Genomic DNA, 15,651 nt, shown 5'->3' on the forward strand with positions numbered 1-15,651 from the left:
GCCTGCTGGACAGTGGTGATGGCGTCCGCATCGGCATCAGGAATCTCCTACGGTTTGTTAGACAATTTGCTGGGTCGGTTGTCATACGTACAATGTTGAACTCCTCCTCAATCGCCATCACAACCTCAACAGCATCAAGACTGTCAAGGCCAAGGTCGCCCTGGAACGAAGCCGAAGGGGTAATCTGCGCAGGGTCAACCTTCTCAAAGGACTTGAGCACCTCGTTAATGCGCGACTTAATTTCGTCGAGCGACGGGCCAGAGGCGCTAGCGTACGAGCGAGCCATGGCCGGGAAAGCCACAGGCATGCGAGTCACAGAAACGCGAGCCATAGGGGCAGCACGAGCAAACGCCGGAGTGACACGCATAGCGCGCGGGATCATCGACATGGCAGAAGACAGCATGGTCGTTGGTGAGGGAGACAGTGTACGCCCGACGCCGCATTGCTGGCCTCTGGTGGCCCACGGGCGGTCAGCGCCATAGGTTTCGGCCGAACTCGTGGGCTGGGTGGGGTGGTAGAGAGGCGACCCAAAAAGGCCTAGTAGGCTGGTAAGAAGAAATTCGAATCGAGCCTGTGCTCCCTTCGCTCGTCGATCGCTTCGTCGCCGCCTTCTAAGTTCGACCATGAAGCGACTGGCGTTCCGCAAGTTGGGACGATCATGTACGTTCTCTACTATATCTGACAATCGCAGCGTCTCACAGGAACCATTTACTTCGTAACCTTGTCACCTCGCTTTTAACACATGAGCGCATTGTGACGACGGTAGCGAAGGCAAAAGAAGCCTCACGTATGGCTGACAAGATGATCACGTTAGGCAAGCGTGGTACACCTACAGCACTGTCTAGTGCACAGTCGTATTTGTTTAACCCTGCGATCACCCTACCACGTTTGAACGAGATGGCGAAGCGATATGCAGACCGTGCTGGTGGATATACCCGCGTTCATTTGATGGGTCACCGAAAGGGAGACAATGCGCCGCGTGCTGTCTTAGAGTTGGTGGACAACCCTACGGATGTGAAGCTCGATATGACGGCACGTACAATGGCACGGGAAGCATATATCTTGCTGCACAAGGCTCATAAAAATATCGGATGGGAGGCTCTGCAGTCTCTTATTCAGGCACAGGCCTCGATTCCCATTGAGCAGGATACACGATTCCACGATCTGACTCGTCGTAACATTGCGAAGCTTATTCGCTTCCGTGGCGACGAGGCACGAAAGGAACTTTCGACAAAGGCAGCACAATACCTAGAGCGGATGTGGGCTGAAAACACATTGGAAGGCCCTCGCCGTCCTGATACAGAGCGTTGGGATGCTATGGAGTTGGCACGCCCCAGCCGGGGACGCACATTGACACGTCCTATGAAGGGTAATCGTGTCTATGCCGGTGAGCTTCTGCCCGAGGTCGCGGCGAAGGTGGGTGAAGAGACAGAAGTGGCAAAGCCTATTCGTCGCCGTGACCGTAGTATGGCACCTACACGCATTGTTCGCACGCAAAAGCCTAGTGTGGTACGACTTGCTAAAGGTGTCTTTGCTAAGCGCAATGTTCGTGGTGTAGCACGGCCAAGCTCGTGATATCGAGTTACAAATAGAGCTCGTTTACTCTGACATATATTTATTTATTTCTATACTTATGACCATAGGCGTATTGTGAGCCGCAGAATCTGCCTCTGCAAACAAGTAGGTACGTCGTTGCCCTAGTGGGTTCGGAGCACAACGCTTGAGCGGCTGCTCCGACGCGTCGGATTAGTCAGCACACTTTCTTCCCAAGCGGCCATCGACGCAACCCTGTACTTTCTCAAGTCGTTAGTGTGGTCGCGTGTATACGCCCCGTCGACGGTATCGCGCAGGAAGATCGTATCTACGCGTAATACCCATAGACGAGGCGTTGGATGCCGAGGCCGCCCCGTATTAAGGAAATACGGCGGAGTCGAGTGATCCATGCCGTAACTGGGCATGGCACCCCATTCCGCCCCACAGGGCAGATGCTACCTGCAAGTGTAGCAGGTGCCTATGCAAAAGCACTACGACCCACTTACAGTGCATTCTATCTTCCATCTTTGTATACCCCTTTCTGGCTACGCACGTGGGCCAGCACAGCTGCGCCTATGACCATGGCGACAGCCCATCCTTCGATGCATTCAGAGGAGCCAAGCGCAGATTCATCTGTATCTATATTACATGAGCTGCAGCAGATCTTGGCACATCCGGAGGATCCAAACGCCTTAGCGCGTATTCAAGAGACGTTAGCGACAGCGTACACTACCACGCTATCTTCCTTCCATGAAGGCCATATCCCCACCGATCTATCTTCCTCACAAGCAACAGCTCTTGATATCCTCGGTACAGCGGCGGAAGCGCTAGTGGCTGTGGCCACCAGCGATGCACTCGTCTTGGCTCGAAAATTACTGACTTATGCCCACCTACACGTCGGCCCTATCCCCATGGCCTATTTTCGCCGCATGGCAGCACGACTCGGGGAACGAGGCGATGCAATGAGTGTGTTGCAGTGGGAGCGCCTCGCACATACCCATCATCCTGAGGTGCAAGATGCAGCGTTACATTATTCTCGTTTGCTGGCATGCATAGCCTTGGGTCGAGATATGGATGTACATGCCTGTTGGACTGACATGCGTGCAGCCGGGGGTATTCCATTGAAAGCCTATGAAGCCTGCGTGGCATACTGGTCACGACAAGGCGATGTGAATGCTGTTCGTACGTTATTGCGACAGCTTGTAGCTTCCGGCTACGATATCCCTACGTCGATCTGGCTTAACATATGGTCCGTATATCCCCCCCTGGCTCGAATCATTGAGCAAGAGCGAAGTGGGCTCGAACAACTCGCACCAAATGATATGCTCCCAGCGCTTATACTTGCCATGCTCGCGCAAGGAGCGGCGCGCTACGTCACGGTGGTGCTGCAAGCTGCCCAAGTCCCTGGAAGTGAGAGGCTACCTATCAAATCCACAGAGACCGTATTGACAGCATGGATGGGGGCGTGGACCATATTGCCGCCTGTGCCTGTGGAACCAACAACGCTGGCATTGGCTGCGACGTGGTGTGGGCGACGTGGTTTAGTCGATGCAGCATTGGCCTTTCTTCACGCCACATGTACATCAGAGGCAGATGAAGTGACTCGGACCCATGCTGTATGCGGTGCGATACAAGCCCTTGTCCGTGCAGCACGGCCTAACGAGGGCTTGGCCCTGGCGCAGCATGTGACTGGTTTGGATTGGGGTGTGGCACCATCGACCAATCTAGGCATGGAAGCCTTGCCACGTCACTATGTGCCCCTGACCGGCCTTCTTACAGCAACGCTACTCGATTGTGCGAACGCTCTCTATTCTGTTGGCCTAGCCCGACGTGTGCTGGAGCAGGCCTTTATGCACAACATTCGTTTTAATGGCTATCTTTGCCGGGCTTTGGCACGTATGATTATGCACAGCATTGAGCCTCATCGTGAGGAAATGAGCCAACTATGCCGGGCTTTGGCACGCCCTATTCGATGGGCGGGTGCTCCTATAGCAAGGAGGTCCTCGATGACGCGATGGCTCAAATTGAAAAAGGCGCTGGTGCAGCTCGGATTTGAGGATAGGGTCCGAGTGGCCTGCCTCCAAAGTGAACGTCGAAAGCGTGTATCAGGTCGTCGTTCCCGTACTGCGGGCCCCTCAGGCCGTGTGGAAACGGTACTTCATGGCTGGGTACGTGATACGGCACTGCTACCCAGTCAGGGTTCGGATACAGTTCGGTCTCGAGCGCCTGTGCGTCGTTATATTGTAAGGACAAAGGGCTTGAGGCGAAGGAAAAACAACCATCTAACCACATTGGCAGCCTTTGCAGAGCGCCTACGACTGCACGCAGCACTGCGTATATCCAATCAAGCTCGAAAAGTGTTCCGTATCATGTTGAAAAACGGACTTACACCGCATAATTTGCATGTGGAATTAATGCTGCGGGCATTGTGTGCTAGATATCGTAAGCGCGGTATACGTGAGGCATCGTGGCTTGTTCGTGAAGCCTTACCTGCCTGGCATATTACCCCTACCGTTCCGATGTACACAGTATTGGTCCGTGCCTTTGCGCGTACAGGGAACTGGCGCGCTGCTACTCGCGAGTTACAGGATATGCAAAAACATGGTCTCACCCCTGACACAAACTTACTGGACACGGTATCAGCGCGTGCAGCAGCAGTGGTTCATAAGCGCGGCATGAACATGAAATTGTTGTCCACGACGCATGATTCCATCGATGTGACCAATCTTGGAAGTGTAGCACAACATTTCCAACTGCTCATGCGACAGCATGCGTACCTGGAAGCACAAAAGTTTTATGCGCAATGCTTGGAACAAGGGATGATCCCAGATTATGCGCTACGTCGTCGACTCAAACGGTCTGGCCATTGGCTACGTACTCGAGTCCATGACAATAAAGCGGAACGACAGGCAGCGTTAGCGTTGCATGCAGCCAACACGCAAGCATCAAGCCACATCCAGCAAACGGAGATGCGCGCGCGAATTCAGCAACGACGTCAGTTCCGGCATGAACTTATTACCCTGACGCATGATCTTCTTTCAGGTCGTATGGAATACCACGTCCGACAAGTGCGTTGATTTGCTTGTACTATATAGAATGGGTATGGCCCAAATATTCGGGACTATAACGAATTTTGGATAGCAAAGACACAGGCATCACGCCTCGTCTTGAGATGATGTGGCAGTAGGTGGTGCTTTTGAGGACGCTGAGTCTGCCAAGCGCGCATCTAGAGCAGCCAAGGCCATAGTACGCCGTCGCTCTGCTTCTTCCCGTGCACCACCGGCATGAGGCTCTTGCACGCTGAGCTCAAGATCCATGTAGCCCGTTTGCAAAGGAACCAGATGCCATGAAGATGCCATCTTATACACAAATTGAGATACTGGCCCCAGAACAGGATGAATAAAGGGCGGGAACCAGGTTACAAAGGCGAACGCATCACTGGCATCACCACGTTGGCCAGCTTGACCGACTTGGTAGAATCGCAGGTAAACCCAGGATACGAGCCATGCGATTTGGTATTGAATAAAGGGGGCCATGTAGCCCAGGATGCACGGAATGTTCGACAAGCCGACTGCAAGCATCGGTACGTCTCGTGCTGTGAGCTTGGGAATGTATGGCACGCGTACTTCTGGCATAATCTGCGCATAGGCTACTAGGAATCCTGTAATGAGACCATGCATACCATCAAAATGTGTATGGAACAGCATTTGCTCACTGCGTGTAACGAGGCCGACAAGCAGCGCTAGGATCCATGAGAGAATATTGGTACCCGCAATGACCACCGCAGAGAACTGAAGAAGTTCAATGTGACCCCATTGCATTTCCAACGACGGCGCTAGCAGGCCTAAAACCAGCACATAGTACACGCCTTCAATCCAAGTGGTGGCGCAGAACCCAGCAACGAGAATCACCCTAGGGTAAGAGAAAAAAGTACGTACCATGGGAAAGCCCAACTAGCACCAGGAACAAGCACGAAAAATGGGAAACCTGCAGCACCTGTTCGTTTGGTCGAAATCATTGCACGAAGCACGGCCAATACACAAGATACCACTAGCAGCATACCTATAAGGGTGCGGACGCCCGCAGGCAGGCCAGCCACAGAGGAGAGGCTCTGCTGAAAGCGTGTAAACACGCTAGTAGAGGGAGTTGACGCCATCTTCAAACACCTTCCACACAAAAGTGCACTGGTCGGTGGTGGCTGGCGCACTGCTGCGACGCGGTCGGTCCCTGCCGCTACGAAAATCGGTCACGCGCACGCACACGCGGGGGCCTTTTGGTGGACGAAGCGCCATCCACCCTAGGCTGCAGGCAAGTCTAGGAAATACGCCCCCGGTCCTCATTCTCGTCGGTTTCCCTCTACAACGCAAGTCTGTAGCACCGTATCCTCGTACGACCCCCCTCACCTTAGCCTACAGACTTCTGCTGACTGCGTAGCGCTAGACCGCGCACTATCTTTTAGCCCACTTGTTAATTGGATTTGGTCTCGCGATGCCAGACGGATCCGGGTCTACGCAGTTCTCTGCATCGGAGGTGAACTTACTGATTTACCACTACCTGAAAGAAGCCGGCCTGCATCATACATGCTTTGCCCTGCGTTATGAAGCTCGTCTTGACGATGTTCCTGCATCACATGAACCTCTTGTAGAGCCGGGTCAGTTGCTCCGGTACTTGCATCGTGGGCTGCTATATACCACAGCTGAGCGATTGGTGCAACAAGTATGTACACAACGAAAACGTTAGCTAACTGGACCCAGGGACAAGCAGACGCACAGAAACTCTCATCACCAGATGCATTGGTATCTTCGTCACGAGAAAAGACGGAAGTCACGCCTGCATCGTCGAAGGCTCCAGCTACGTCGCCTAGTCAACGCCGTGATGCGTCGTCCCAAACGCCGGCATGGCCGTCATCCACAGAGTCAAAAAAGGCGCTTTCTGAAACTCAACCTTCCGCTGCATCAAACTCAGCTTCCCTTGCATCCACTAACGACGGGCAAGCCAGCGGCAAGAGACGGGGCACGTGGGATGTGCCTTCGTCAGAGAAACGTACCAAAACTGAATCTGATTCCATGGACATCTCACCTTCCTCAAGCACAGGAGCAAATACACCAAGCCGTATAACGCCACCAGCGACGTCAGAGAATGATGCGTCCACCTCACAGTCAAAGCCAAAGAAGGACAGTCACTCACGGCGTGCATCCAGTTCGGAGCATTTGCATGGTCGTCAGTCCAAAATGGAAGAAGGACCTGAAGCGATACCTGATGCAAATGCTACGGATCTTGTGGGACATTCTGCAGAAGTTTTTGTGTCAGCATGGAACCCAACCGTACCTAGTCTGCTGGCGAGCGGTGGCGGTGATGCCTCTGTACGTATTTGGGACTTGACATCGCCTTCAGAGCCACCAGCCGTGTGTAAGCATATGCCAGCAACACAAGCTAAGAATGTATCTACAGTTGCATGGAACCCGGATGGCACACTATTGGCGTCCGGTTCTTATGATGGTATTTTGCGTTTGTGGACACCCCAAGGCGACTTGCATTTGGTCTTGTCCATGCACCAGGGCCCTATTTTTGCTGTGCGTTGGAATAGGAAGGGAAATATGCTACTCACAGGTAGCGGTGATGGTACTGCTATTGTTTGGGATGTGAGCAGTGGCCGTACGCGACAGCAGTTTAGCCTACATGCGAAGAATGTATTGGACGTGCAATGGCTGACTGGCGCATCAGACTCTACAGCTTCGCACGCTAATCAAAATATCGCAGACATGCTGTTCGCCACTTGCTCTGATGATAACCAAGTGCATTTGTGCAAGCTTGGCGAACCTAAGCCTATTAAAAGTTGGACCCGTCATTCGGATGAAGTGAATGCCATCCGTTTTGACCCATCTCAAACTCTATTGGCTACGGCTTCGGACGATGGTACAGCGCATATTTACGCAGTGGACAGCCAAGGCAATGCGGCGGCCATGTCCAACGAGCCTTTGCATGTCCTCCGTGGACATACAGAAGAAGTGTATGCCATCGCATGGAGTCCAAGTGGACCAGGCTCTCCTCATCCTGCGCGTCCGAAGGTGCTAGCCACTGCTAGTTTTGATAATACAGCACGTCTATGGAATGGGGAGACAGGTGCCTGCCTTCATGTCATTGAAGGTCATGAACGCAGCGTATACGCTCTGGCATTTAGTCCATGTGGACGCTTCCTTGCCACAGGAGGTATTGATCATCGCGTGTTTGTCACGCGCGTGCAAGATGGCAAGCGCGTCTATACATACACCGGTGGTGGACCTATTATGGATTTAACTTGGCACACCAAAGGACGTATACCACTACCAGATGACACTAGCTCTTCTACCACCACTACAGCGACCTCCACGGGTGCGCACCAATTAGCTATTGCCCAAGGCGATAAGCATCTTGTCGTGCTTGATCTAAGCACGAGTCTTTCATAGCCACGTGTACAATAAACCCCGATCTGTTTCATAACGTTCACGTGATGTGGTACATAGTTTTATTGTTCATCACGTGAAGGGAGGCACGCTTGCGTGGGACTGACAAGAGCATAGAATCCCTAGGAGTGTCTTTCAACGCACATCACCACCTCAAGTCCTTGACTGACTGGCTCCCGCGACCAGCTCAGTTACTTGATCGGAACTTACAGCTACACTTCTCTGTATCGTTCCTCTACCAGCTTCTGTGCTTGTATTCTTTCAATATGGCTAAGGTCGGAATTCCTAGTACGTACTAAAGCATCATGGCGGAGAAGCGCCGCCATGGTTCGGAAGAATGGAAAACTAACAATGTAACAGAGAACGTCGCCGCTGTTGCCGCCCCTGAGGTCGGTTCGGTTCGCCTGTTTGGCAAGTGGGAGTACGTATTTAAAATTGCACGAAAAGAACACATACTAACCGCCAACAGCGCCCAAGATGTTGAGGTGAAGGACATCTCGCTCACGGACTACATCTCGCTCCGCAACGCTGTCTACGCCCCACACACTGCTGGCCGCTACGCTGCCAAGCAGTTCCGCAAGGCTCACATGCCGATTGTTGAGCGCCTTGTGAACGCTCTCATGTTCCACGGCCGCAACAACGGTAAGAAGCTCATGGCTGTTCGCATTGTCGCCCACGCCTTTGAGATCATCCACCTCCTGACTGATGCCAACCCCATCCAGATCCTTGTGGATGCCATCATCAACACTGGTCCCCGTGAGGACTCGACCCGTATCGGTTCGCAGGGTACCGTTCGTCGCCAGGCTGTCGATGTGTCGCCCCTGCGTCGCGTCAACCAGTCGATCTCGCTGCTTACCACTGGTACCCGCGAGTCGGCCTTCCGCAACGTGAAGAGCATTGCTGAGTGCCTTGCTGATGAGCTCATCAACGCCGCCAAGGGCTCGTCCAACTCTTACGCGATCAAGAAGAAGGACGAGCTTGAGCGCGTTGCCAAGTCGAACCGTTAAAAAGCCTACGAAGGGGTCTGGGCTGGCTCGAGTTTGTTGTCCACTCGCCGCTTTGTATCCCGAGTGTATGGAGGCTGTCGAACGGGAGGGCGTATTCATGCTCACAATCGCCCTTTGTATATCCTCATGGGTCAGTCATGGGCTGGTTGGTGTGAGCCAAGCAGTACCTTCCACATTGGGTATACTGGGGCCCTGCCTAGCAATATATCCAGGGTGGGATGGCAGTCCCTTGCTTTATCCCTGTGGTGTCTAGTCTCTATACTTTTATTAGCTAGCCATGTCAATCTAGGACGACACAAAAGAAGTGTCTTTGCACGGAGATGCAGTGTATGTGTGTGTAGAGAAGCCTGTACGAAAGGAGTGGGGTTGCGCTTGCTATAATCAGTGGCGTCGATGTCTATTCATGATATGCTAGCTGCTCGCGAGATTCGTCTGACCGGAGTCCGCTGGACTGCGATGGTCGGCATCATTAGTCACGTGTCCAATAATAGATGACAGGGCCAGGCGTGATGTGCCTACAATGCCATTAGGCCATCTTGGAAGGCGTTAGCAACCGCAATACATTGACGCTACTGCGTGCAGCATAGCAAAATACCCATGATGCTACTCAATATGAGCAGAACTTTTGCTCGTAACCTGCTGCCATCGGCGCTTGTGCGAGAAATGGTGTTCTGTCCGCGGGCTGCCCCCTGCGCAAGGGCCGTGCATCCTGTCTCCCAACCGACCAACATCCTTCGTCAGACCCGACGTTTCTCTACAGAGAACCGTGGACCATATCGTAACCATGCGTCATATATAGATGAACAACGCCGCATGAAGAATCGTAGTGCGGCGATGTATGCTGCTGCAGGGGTACGTTGACTAACTTATGAACCAGCCTAACGTACACAGTTCATCTCTGTATTGGGCTTGAGCTATGCAGCCGTACCACTATACCGCGCCTTCTGCTCGGCCACAGGATACGGCGGCACTCCTATAACAGACCCTTCACGCTACGCAGAGCCCTCGCGATTGGTCCCCTCGTATCAAGACCCACTAAACAATGCTAAGATGACTGAGCGTATTCGGGTGTCTTTTAATGCCAGCACATCGGACCAAATTCCGTGGACCTTTACCCCAGAACAGCGCGAGATCTATGTTCTCCCCGGCGAGACAGCATTGACCTTCTTTAAGGCGCATAACAGCAGCGATCAGGATATTATTGGTATTGCGACATACAATGTGATTCCAGACCGCATTGCCCCTTACTTCAACAAGATTGAGTGCTTCTGTTTCGAAGAGCAAAAGATTAGAGCAGGTGAAGAAGTGGATTTGCCCGTGTTCTTCTTCCTTGACAAGGAAATGCTGGAAGACAAGGAAACACGCGACGTGAAAGACGTCATCTTGGCGTACACGTTCTTCAGCGCACGACGCAATCCAGTCAATGGTCAACTAGAGTACGTGGCAGGAAAACTAACACAACCAGACCCGATACAGATCTTTCGCAGTATCGCGTAGGGAAAGACTCATTGTAGACAAGCGACGTAGAATTACAAAAGTACGGACACGAAGAGGAACTATGCCTTCCACCCAAGGAGTTCAGCTCAAGGTTGGGTGCCAAGTTACTCGCTCTTCTTCTTCTTCTCCTTCTTGTCCTTCTTCTCCTTCTTCTTCTGACATGTTAGACGCGCATTGTGATTCTGTAGACATACCTCCGTCGACTCGCCCGCAGCCTCCTTGGCCTTCTTGGCCTCCTTCTTTTCCTTCTTGCGACGCTTGCGCTCTTCCTCTGTCTCCTCGTCGTCCGAGTCGGCCTCGGCGTCCTCAGCCTTGCGCTTCTTCTTGGACTCGGTCGAGACTTCCACTACAGCATCTTCCTCGTCCTCGTCCTCGTCCTCATCAGCCTTAGGCTGCGACATCGAGACGTCACCCGAAGCATCGTCAGCCTCCGGCTTGGAGTAGTCGACATATTCCTTCGACCACTTCTCAGGAGTTACGCCCTCAATCTCGTGGCCGTGCTTGTCAAGCTTACCCTCCTTAACAAGCTTCTTCTTTTCCAGGGCCTTGGGGCCCAGACCCCAGCGGCGTGGGTATGTGTCTCGCTCCATAATGCAGCGCTTCACCTTGGCGACGATACCGTGGTCACACGTAGAAAGATCCACCGTGGTCATCTGGGCGATACCGATAGCAATGGCCTCGCCCTTGGTGGTGATAAGCACAACTTCATCGTTGAGCCCAATATTGGCCTCGAAGCGAAGCAAACCAGGAATCATTAACTTCGCACCATAGCACACAGCGTTCACGGCGCTGTCTTTCACAACGATACGCTTATAGCCAACCAACAGGCACTCTAGCGGACGGATCACCTTGCGTAGGTACGACTCATCACGCTGGTTGTCGTATAGCCATTGGGCATCCAACACGTCGTGCATCGTCACAATATCGTCGTTCTCGCTCAGCGCACCACTGCGCACACGGCGGAGCTCCTGCATGTGGCCACCGACACCAAGAAGGAGACCAAGGTGTACACAGAGCGTACGGATGTACGTTCCAGCCTCACAGCTCACCCAGAACACTGCCAGGTGACGATCATTGTCGAACTCAATGAGCTTCGACTCGTAGATCGTACGGATACGAAGCTGACGCTTGACCGCCGAGATCAAGGGAGGACGCTGGAAAAGCGCACCGGTAAGTGTCTCAAGCACACGGGGAAGTTTGCTGGGGTCATCCAGCTTTTCATGGAGGCGAAGAACAGCAACATACTCCTTACCCGCACCCTGCTGAGACTTGACAAGACGAGTAGCACGGTCGATACACACAATAAGACAGCCAGTGACTTTCGGGTCAAGTGTACCCGAATGACCGGTTTTTTCCACACGAAGAATGCGGCGCAGCCATGCCACGACCTCGTGCGACGACGGGTTCGATGGCTTGTCGAGGTTGATGACACCGCTGCTCACATACGAGGCGATATCACGCTTCAGAGGCGAGCAGCCGTGAGGAATGGGGGTAAAGTGGCTGCTGCGTACAAGAAGCTTGTCATAGTCCTTCAGAAGAAGCGGCCAATCCGAATAGTGAAGGCTCTGGCCAGAGTTGTCAGGCTTGATCGTGAAATCCGCAGTGTCCGCCATGACCAGCCACGATGCACGGCACGTAGGACTTTTTTTGCGCCGCCGACGAGCAACCTGGCTCCGTCTGTCAACGGTGCCACGCGGACCCACGTGGGGTTTGTGGGTCACGTGTGAATTGAGGGAGCCATTTTTGCAGTTCTGCAAAGAGAACCAAACCTCTTCTTACGCTTTGCTGATCCACAGTAGGCTGCTTGCATTGTAACAAAATGGCTGTCACCAAGACGAACAAGGTTGTCGGCGCTGGTGCGTCGAAGGCTGCTGCCAAGGGCCACAGCTTCTTCATTGACTTCAGTGGCCCGGCCAACGACCGCGTTCTTGACGCGGACGCTTTCGAGAAGTTCCTGCACGACCGCATCAAGGTCGATGGCAAGGCCGGCCAACTCGGCGATGCCGTGCAGATCACCCGCGAGGGTGAGGGCAAGATCTGGGTCAAGACCACGATCCCCTTCTCGAAGCGCTACCTCAAGTACCTGACCAAGAAGTTCTTGAAGCGTGCTGAGCTGCGTGACTGGCTCCGTGTCGTGGCCACCTCCAAGGCCGGCTTCGAGGTCAAGTTCTTCAACGTCTCCTACGACCAGGAGGAGGAGGAGGAGGCTGACGAGGAGTAAATGCTCCGCCAATGTCTCTTTCTTGATCGAATCTATGCTAGGGTAGGTTGATCCAACCCACTCTGACCGTCCCATAGTGAATGGTGTGTATAGATTTGGTCCGAACCAAAAAAAATAATGGTGTTTCAGCCAAATGGGTAACTATACGAACTACATAGAAATCAGTATCCCTTTGGGATCTGACGACGACGGTTGCCAGAGCTGCGCTTCTTGCCATCGCGCTTAGCGATGCGCTTTTGAGCGCGTAGCTCTTTCTTCATACGTGGATCAACCATCTTGTAACGACCCTTGGTACCCTTCGGGCGGCCCTTGATACCACGATTCACACCACGAGCCACAACCAGCTGTGGTGCCTTCTTCTCGGTTTTGCGACCAGACTTGGCCAAAATCTTGCTGATATTTTCAGCCTTTTCACGTTCCGACATGTCCGAGTTCTCATTAATCGCCTCAGCTTTCTTCTGCGCCTTCTCCAGACGCATAGCAGCGCGATGCTTCTTACGTGCTTTGGCCTCCGCAATCTTTTTGATAGGTCGGGCATCCAGCGCACGCTGGCGAGCACGAAGTGCCTCCACGGCCTCCTTGGAGATGGGAATGTTCGCACGGTAGTGCTTGTTCTCATCTTCCAAGAACCACTCGGGCAAGCCAGTCTTATCGTTAAAACTGTGGCGGTTGAAACCCTGGTTCACAAGGTCTGTCTTGGTCATCTTGCGGTTGACCAAGGCATGTGCCATCGAGACAGCTTCTGCGGTGTGCAAACCATGCTCGCGAATTCGCGCTTGCTTGGCAGCTTCTTGGTCTTCGTCGTGGACGCTCCATTCGCCTTCAGGCATATCTCCATTAAACGTGGAGGGAACAAACTCCAAATCGTCATCGTCCTCTTCTTCGTCTTCTTCGTCTTCGTCCTCCTCTTCCACAAGCTCGGGTGTCGGCTCCTTGGCCGTGCGTTTCTTCGTCTGCGTCGACAGATCATCCATAGGCATCAAGTCCTTGAAGAGCGGGTTATCGAACCACATGGCTGTAGCAGCGCTCTGGCGTTGCTCCAAATCGGCGGCCGATTCCAGCTCTGTAAGCAGAGGCGGAGCACCGGACGACTTCTTTCGTTGTGTCGAAGGCTTGACAGCAGGCGCATCATCACTTTCTTCCTCGGCGTAGGCACGTTCATCGTCATCGTCTTCGGCATCATCAGAGTCGTACGTCTCTTCGTGGAACTTGCGTCGATTCACAGCATCAAAGCCATGCTCGACGTCTTCGTCTGAATTCATCTCACTGTTGTCATCATCTTGCTTCGACGAAATTCCATTCCATTCCTCGTATTTACCAGACTTAAGTCGCGCTTCCTTGGCACGGTATTTGGCGTCCCGCATTTGGAGATGCTCCTTGTACTGATCGTACATGGAGTCAATGCCAGACTCTAGGTCAGCGAGGCGACGCTCTTCCTCTTCCATGTCCTCATCGCTGTCCTGCTCGGACACGTCCTCTCCCTTCTCCTCGTCCTCAGGCGCATCATCCGCATCAAGAAGCGTGGAAGAGTGCGACTTGGATGGCGCACGATGGCCTTCCACCTCGCCCAGCGAGAACATCTCTTCGCCATGAAGGGCTTCGTCACGCCAGTCTTCACCGAGATCCATGGGCGTCGTCATATTCAGCTGCAGTTTCTGGATGGTTTTTGCGCGGGCCTCGTTGCGTTTACGACGCTCTTTGCGGGCACGCTTGGAAGCCTCCTCGTTGAGACGCGCAAGCTCCTCATCAATAGCCTCCTCTTCATTCAACGGCTCCATCTCCACCGTAGCACTAGCCTCTTCGGAGTGCTTCTCCTTCGGAACATCCAGACCCATAGCCTCACGCATCGCCTTGCGCCACTTGATCAGCACAGAAAAGTCACGACGGCCCAACACCTTAAGATCTTCACAATTCGCCTTGACATCCTCTGTCGTTAAATGGCTCTTCAGCAGAGCCTTGTCCTCTTTGGAATCAAAGGTAATACGGTTGTAGGTACCGAGCATGGCAATGGCATCAGCGCCTCGGATATACTCGTCTGCGCTAATGGTCTTGTACAGGGTATAGTTGCCTTCTTCGTAGCCCTCACGCTTACGACGCGTCTTTTCAGGGTTGACTACATTTTCCAGGAGGTTGTGCGAGCTGGATCCCTTCATATGACCACCACCAGCATCCAATTCTTTGAATACATAGCGGGGATCCAGGAACTTGGGATCAATGCGTGTCAAGTTTTTAAAGCGCTGGCATACCACGAAAATCTCAGCAGACACATTACGGGAGGAGGGCGGCTTGGTGGCCTCGACGTGGTGGAAGAGTTGGTTAAAAACCCACATGAGGTTGTTATAGTCCTTCGAACGGAATACCTTGGTCACAAACGTACCGCCCGGCGCTAAGAACTCAACAGCCAGCCTGAGCGCCTGCAGCGTCAGTTCAGACTGTGCATAGGCATCTTGAACCCACGCCGTACCGACGTTGGGCGCACCATCGTGCAAGACAATGTCCGCTTTCCAGTCCTTCAGATGCTCGCGCAGTTGATCACGGCATCGGTACGAGTTAATATCTTCCGCAAAGGTAATACAACGCGGAATGGGCTTGATAGCGACCAAGTCGACACCCACAATCAAACTGCCCGGCGGCATGTGCTTGCTAGCTACCTGCAGCCAACCACCAGGCGCCGCACACAAATCGATACAACAGCGTGCATTCTCCAAAAACTTGAACTTTTTGTTCAGCTGGACCAACTTGAAGGCAGCACGCGAACGATAACCTTGTTCTCTGAAGAGGTGTCAGTACGCCACTCGCGCGTATATGTACGTACTTGGCAAGCCAATAGAACTTATCCAGACGACTGTCTCGTTAGCATCCTACTGTCACACAGAACCACATACCCCTTACCCGCCTTCTTCTCGTGCTTACCCATGATGCACGGCGGCCGTGGTCAACGCTCAGGGCC

General features: G+C 53.2%; 9 protein-coding genes across 9 annotated transcripts; 6 read left to right on the forward strand and 3 right to left on the reverse strand.

Annotated features, from left to right (window-relative positions):
• Positions 1-623: 623 nt before the first annotated feature.
• Positions 624-1,575, forward strand: Malapachy_1817 (ribosomal protein l17; the record flags this gene model as incomplete). The annotated part of the gene is made up of 2 exons (XM_018136315.1): positions 624-660; positions 692-1,575. The coding sequence occupies 2 exons, from the start codon at positions 624-626 to the stop codon at positions 1,573-1,575; spliced, it is 921 nt and encodes a 306-aa protein (XP_017991394.1).
• Positions 1,576-2,879: 1,304 nt separating this feature from the next.
• On the forward strand, positions 2,880-4,610 carry Malapachy_1845 (hypothetical protein; the record flags this gene model as incomplete). Its single annotated transcript, XM_018136341.1, has 3 exons — positions 2,880-3,701; positions 3,728-3,761; positions 3,832-4,610. The coding sequence occupies 3 exons, from the start codon at positions 2,880-2,882 to the stop codon at positions 4,608-4,610; spliced, it is 1,635 nt and encodes a 544-aa protein (XP_017991472.1).
• A 78-nt stretch (positions 4,611-4,688) lies between these two features.
• On the reverse strand, positions 4,689-5,689 carry Malapachy_1832 (hypothetical protein; the record flags this gene model as incomplete). Its single annotated transcript, XM_018136329.1, has 2 exons — positions 4,689-5,445; positions 5,472-5,689. The coding sequence occupies 2 exons, from the start codon at positions 5,687-5,689 to the stop codon at positions 4,689-4,691; spliced, it is 975 nt and encodes a 324-aa protein (XP_017991451.1).
• Positions 5,690-6,021: 332 nt separating this feature from the next.
• Positions 6,022-7,979, forward strand: Malapachy_1815 (f-box-like wd repeat-containing protein tbl1xr1-like protein; the record flags this gene model as incomplete). Its single annotated transcript, XM_018136313.1, has 2 exons — positions 6,022-6,249; positions 6,288-7,979. 2 exons carry the CDS (start codon positions 6,022-6,024, stop codon positions 7,977-7,979), a joined length of 1,920 nt encoding a protein of 639 aa, XP_017991392.1.
• Positions 7,980-8,242: 263 nt separating this feature from the next.
• On the forward strand, positions 8,243-8,983 carry Malapachy_1814 (40s ribosomal protein s5-1; the record flags this gene model as incomplete). Its single annotated transcript, XM_018136312.1, has 3 exons — positions 8,243-8,264; positions 8,337-8,397; positions 8,446-8,983. The coding sequence occupies 3 exons, from the start codon at positions 8,243-8,245 to the stop codon at positions 8,981-8,983; spliced, it is 621 nt and encodes a 206-aa protein (XP_017991393.1).
• Positions 8,984-9,796: 813 nt separating this feature from the next.
• On the forward strand, positions 9,797-10,497 carry Malapachy_1816 (cox11-cytochrome-c oxidase assembly protein; the record flags this gene model as incomplete). Its single annotated transcript, XM_018136314.1, has 3 exons — positions 9,797-9,835; positions 9,875-10,419; positions 10,449-10,497. 3 exons carry the CDS (start codon positions 9,797-9,799, stop codon positions 10,495-10,497), a joined length of 633 nt encoding a protein of 210 aa, XP_017991395.1.
• Positions 10,498-10,584: 87 nt separating this feature from the next.
• Malapachy_1829 (rrna pseudouridine synthase) lies at positions 10,585-12,093 on the reverse strand (the record flags this gene model as incomplete). The annotated part of the gene is made up of 2 exons (XM_018136326.1): positions 10,585-10,635; positions 10,675-12,093. The coding sequence occupies 2 exons, from the start codon at positions 12,091-12,093 to the stop codon at positions 10,585-10,587; spliced, it is 1,470 nt and encodes a 489-aa protein (XP_017991499.1).
• A 206-nt stretch (positions 12,094-12,299) lies between these two features.
• Malapachy_1865 (60s ribosomal protein l22) lies at positions 12,300-12,701 on the forward strand (the record flags this gene model as incomplete). The annotated part of the gene is made up of 1 exon (XM_018136361.1): positions 12,300-12,701. The coding sequence occupies one exon, from the start codon at positions 12,300-12,302 to the stop codon at positions 12,699-12,701; it is 402 nt and encodes a 133-aa protein (XP_017991510.1).
• Positions 12,702-12,862: 161 nt separating this feature from the next.
• Positions 12,863-15,618, reverse strand: Malapachy_1874 (hypothetical protein; the record flags this gene model as incomplete). Its single annotated transcript, XM_018136370.1, has 3 exons — positions 12,863-15,473; positions 15,517-15,546; positions 15,587-15,618. The coding sequence occupies 3 exons, from the start codon at positions 15,616-15,618 to the stop codon at positions 12,863-12,865; spliced, it is 2,673 nt and encodes an 890-aa protein (XP_017991539.1).
• Positions 15,619-15,651: the final 33 nt, after the last annotated feature.

This window comes from Malassezia pachydermatis (assembly GCF_001278385.1).
Source record: "Malassezia pachydermatis strain CBS 1879 chromosome Unknown scaffold5, whole genome shotgun sequence".
NCBI classification, from domain to species: domain Eukaryota; kingdom Fungi; phylum Basidiomycota; class Malasseziomycetes; order Malasseziales; family Malasseziaceae; genus Malassezia; species Malassezia pachydermatis.